The sequence below is a fragment of the Triticum dicoccoides genome, chromosome 4B (genome assembly GCF_002162155.2).
Source record: "Triticum dicoccoides isolate Atlit2015 ecotype Zavitan chromosome 4B, WEW_v2.0, whole genome shotgun sequence".
NCBI classification, from domain to species: domain Eukaryota; kingdom Viridiplantae; phylum Streptophyta; class Magnoliopsida; order Poales; family Poaceae; genus Triticum; species Triticum dicoccoides.
This window is the reverse complement of record NC_041387.1, coordinates 655,542,321-655,546,221: the sequence shown is the minus strand read 5'-3', so window position 1 is coordinate 655,546,221 and position 3,901 is coordinate 655,542,321. Positions and strand designations below refer to the sequence as shown.

General features: G+C 60.5%; 1 protein-coding gene across 1 annotated transcript; it reads left to right on the top strand.

Annotated features, from left to right (window-relative positions):
- The first annotated feature begins 1,558 nt into the window (after positions 1 to 1,558).
- Positions 1,559 to 3,699, top strand: LOC119292991 (protein HOTHEAD-like). The gene is made up of 4 exons (XM_037571613.1): positions 1,559 to 2,336; positions 2,417 to 2,820; positions 2,941 to 3,512; positions 3,642 to 3,699. Exons 1-4 carry the CDS (start codon positions 1,559 to 1,561, stop codon positions 3,697 to 3,699), a joined length of 1,812 nt encoding a protein of 603 aa, XP_037427510.1.
- Positions 3,700 to 3,901: the final 202 nt, after the last annotated feature.

The following is a 3,901-nucleotide window of genomic DNA, read 5'->3' as shown; positions in this document are numbered from 1 at the left end:
TAATTTTCCTTTCCGAGAATCCCAGCATGACACTAAGGGCAAGATCAACCAGGAGCAAGGTACATCCAGATATTCTCGCGAAAAAAAGAAGGTACATCCAATATGAAGGTAACGCCCACTGAATCTCTTCTGCATCAGACGACAACACACATCGCTTCCTCCAGGGCGATCAGGGGGCCAACCCCATTGCCCCGGCCGTCGCCCCCTCCCCTTTCTCCTCCACCGCATCGTCCCAGAGACGTGTGCCGGCTAAGCCAAGTGCCACCGGTGATGGGGACGACAGGGATCTAGGCTGCAGCCCCGCGGTTTGTAGGGACTTGCGGCGCGGGATCGCCCTTTGATCTTCGCCCTTCGATCTCTAGCGGCTTCGTGGGGAGGACGGATCAGGAGGGGGATGTGGCCATGGGTGACTGGTCGGCGGCGCCTCCGGTCAGATCTGATCTGGCCAATGCCGCTGGCGGTGGTGGCCATCTCTTCCGTCAGAGGTGGTCGGCCCGAGGCTGGATGGTCAGATCTCGAGATACGCCATCTAGTTTCGGCTGCGAGTCGAGAAGACATAGTTGCCGGTGTAAACCAAGACGATTGCAGGCGATGGCGGTGTTCTGTGTCGTTACCTTGATGAAGGCATCGTCGTGTAATTACTGTCGACCCACTCGTGCTGCTCCGGGGGAAACCCTAGAATCTGGTCTTCCAGATCGGACGATGATGGTACTGCAGTGTCGTTTTCTCTCTTGGGAGCATCATTTGTGGAGCAAAGCTGGAATACAGAGGCAGGAGGTGGAGCGGCTTCGTATTGCACGGAGCTTTCGGTGGAGATGTCAAGTCATGCTTGGCCGATAGGTGCTACGTTGTGTCATGCCTGGTCGGCAGGTGCTACGCACAACAGATCTTCCAGAATCTTCGCGTCTGGACGGACGAGCGCGTGGTGGTGGCACCGTGGTGGCATTGACGGATGGACGGACTGGCAAGGATTATGCAGATCTCTCTCTTGAAGATGGGTCAGCGGTTCGATGATGATGGCGGCGTCTAAAACGTGTGCATGTGGTGTATGCTTTTGGTCTGCTGCACCGGCTGTGGGTTTCGATACGTTATGTGGATGGTCGGCGATGACACCGGTTTTAGATATGGGGAATGAGAACACTCCACTATCAACTTATGTAAGTGTGACTGGTGGCTTCGGGTGGCTGTGAGTATGTTCTTGTTAGAGCTATGTTGAATAATAAATAAAGATGGCTGTATGCATCGATTGACGCGGAGTTCTTAACCTTCTGTTTAAAAAAAACAGACGACAACACTCGCTCGCCATTAAAAAAAGGCTAATTACTTTAGCCTGCATGCAAAGGATCCCCATGACGCCTCTGTTCTTTCTATCATCGCTCGTCCGGATCCCTCGGAGCTCATCTTTGCACTAGCTAGGAATCAATCAGCCCGCATCTGCACCCCTAATTGGCAACTACTCTTTATCTAATCGAACTCGAATCACGATCCCCGTCTATCTATATAAACAGAACCAGAGGTTTACCAGCAATGGCGAAGCTAGATTACCCTGACGAAATTCATGGCGGCGCCTGGCCTTCACGGCTTACCGGTGGTGCTAGTCGTCGTCGCGACGGTTCTTGGCTCATTTTGGATCAGACTCGCCGCCTCGCAGCAGCAGGGAGAGGAAGCTGCCGGCGAGGAGGCGGAGAGGCAGAGGTACAACTTCAGGTTCGTGCGGCACGCGCGGGACGCGCCGCTGGTGTCCCACTACAACTACATCGTGGTCGGCGGCGGCACGGCGGGCTGCCCGCTGGCGGCGACGCTGTCAGAGCGCTCGCGCGTGCTCCTCCTCGAGCGCGGCGGCTACCCGTACGGCAACCGCAACGTGTCCAGCGAGTACCACTTCGCGGACGCGCTGGCGGACACGTCGCCCCGGTCGCCGGCGCAGCGGTTCGTGTCGGAGGACGGCGTCGTCAACGCCCGCGCGCGCGTGCTCGGCGGCGGGAGCTGCCTCAACGCCGGCTTCTACACGCGCGCCAGCAGCGAGTACGTGCGCGCCGCCGGGTGGGACGCGCGCCTGGTGAACGCGTCGTACCGGTGGGTGGAGCGCGAGCTGGTGTTCCGCCCGGACGTGCCGCGCTGGCAGTGCGCGCTCCGCGAGGGCCTCCTCCAGGCCGGCGTCACCCCGGACAACGGCTACACCGTCGACCACGTCCCCGGCACCAAGATCGGTGGCACCATCTTCGACAGCGCCGGCCGCCGCCACACCGCCGCCGACTTCCTCCGCAGCGCCAACCCCAGGCGCCTCACCGTGTTCCTGCACGCCACCGTGTCGCAGATCCTCTTCCGGCGCAGAGGTGCGCACATGCAGTGCACGCCATGCCCCATGCATGTACGTATGCAAGTCGATATTGGTCTGAGCCACATTTAAATGCAGAGGGGTCGGCGAGCCCGGTGGCGTACGGGGTGGTGTTCACGGACCCGATGGGGGTGCAGCACCGCGTGTACCTGCGGGGCGTGGGGAGGAGCGAGGTGATCCTGGCGGCAGGGACGCTGGGGAGCCCGCAGCTGCTGATGCTGAGCGGCGTCGGCCCGCGCGCGCACCTGGAGAAACACGGCGTCCGCGCCGTGGTGGACCGCCCCATGGTCGGGCAGGGCGTGGCCGACAACCCCATGAACTCGGTGTTCGTCCCGTCCCCCGTCCCCGTCGCGCTCTCCCTGGTCCAGGTCGTCGGCGTCACCCGCTTCGGCAGCTTCATCGAGGGCGTCAGCGGCTCCCAGTTCGGCATCCCCCTCCACTCCCGCCGCCGCGGCCACTCCTTCGGCATGTTCTCCCCCATGGTATTGACTATTGACCGACACCTTCTCCATACTAACTCCAAACGTGGCAATGGCAATGCCATCGATGCCTCGACGGTGCCCTTAATTAACTAGTACGTGTGCGTGAATGACCGATAACAGACGGGGCAGCTGGGGACGCTGCCGCCGAGGGAGAGGACGCCGGAGGCGATGAGGCGGGCGGCGGAGGTGATGCAGGGGCTGGACCGGCGGGCGTTCCGGGGCGGCTTCATCCTGGAGAAGATCCTGGGGCCGCTCTCGACGGGGCACGTGGAGCTGCGGTCGACGGACCCGCACGCCAACCCGGCGGTGACCTTCAACTACTTCCGGGACCCGAGGGACGTGGAGCGGTGCGTGGGCGGGATCCAGACCATCGAGCGGGTGGTGCGGTCGCGGGCCTTCTCCCGCTTCACCTACGCGAACGCGAGCGCCATGGACGCCGCCTTCGACTGCGCCGCGCTGGCCAAGTTCCTCAACCTGCTGCCCCGGCACCCCCGGGACACGCGCCCGCTGCAGCAGTACTGCCGGGACACCGTCATGACCATCTGGCACTACCACGGCGGCTGCCACGTCGGGCCCGTCGTCGACCCGGACTACCGCGTCATCGGCGTCGCCGGCCTCCGCGTCGTCGACAGCTCCACCTTCAAGTACTCCCCCGGCACCAACCCGCAGGCCACCGTCATGATGCTCGGCAGGTCGGACTTGTGCTTCAACTCTTCTTCTCCTGCATCCGATTTACTCCCACGAAATTCAAATATGTGTGTCGACGTACGTTTCCTGATCATTTTTTGCATGTGTTTGGATGATGAAACTGGGTCCAACAGGTACATGGGGCTCAAGATTCAGGAGGAGGGGTGGAGACCAGGACGACCCAGAGATTAAGCATATGCACTCCATCCGTTGATCCATTCATTCATGCTTCCTTCGTGCCGTGGTGGGTGGACCCTGCGGCTTGGGAGATGCATGGGATTTCTTGTTTATTTCTTCTAGGGATTGTTTTGTGGACTGGTTACATACACATTGTTGTTTGTTACATGTAATGTAAGCGTTTGCTGAGATAAAATTGCACGTTCGACGCAACATT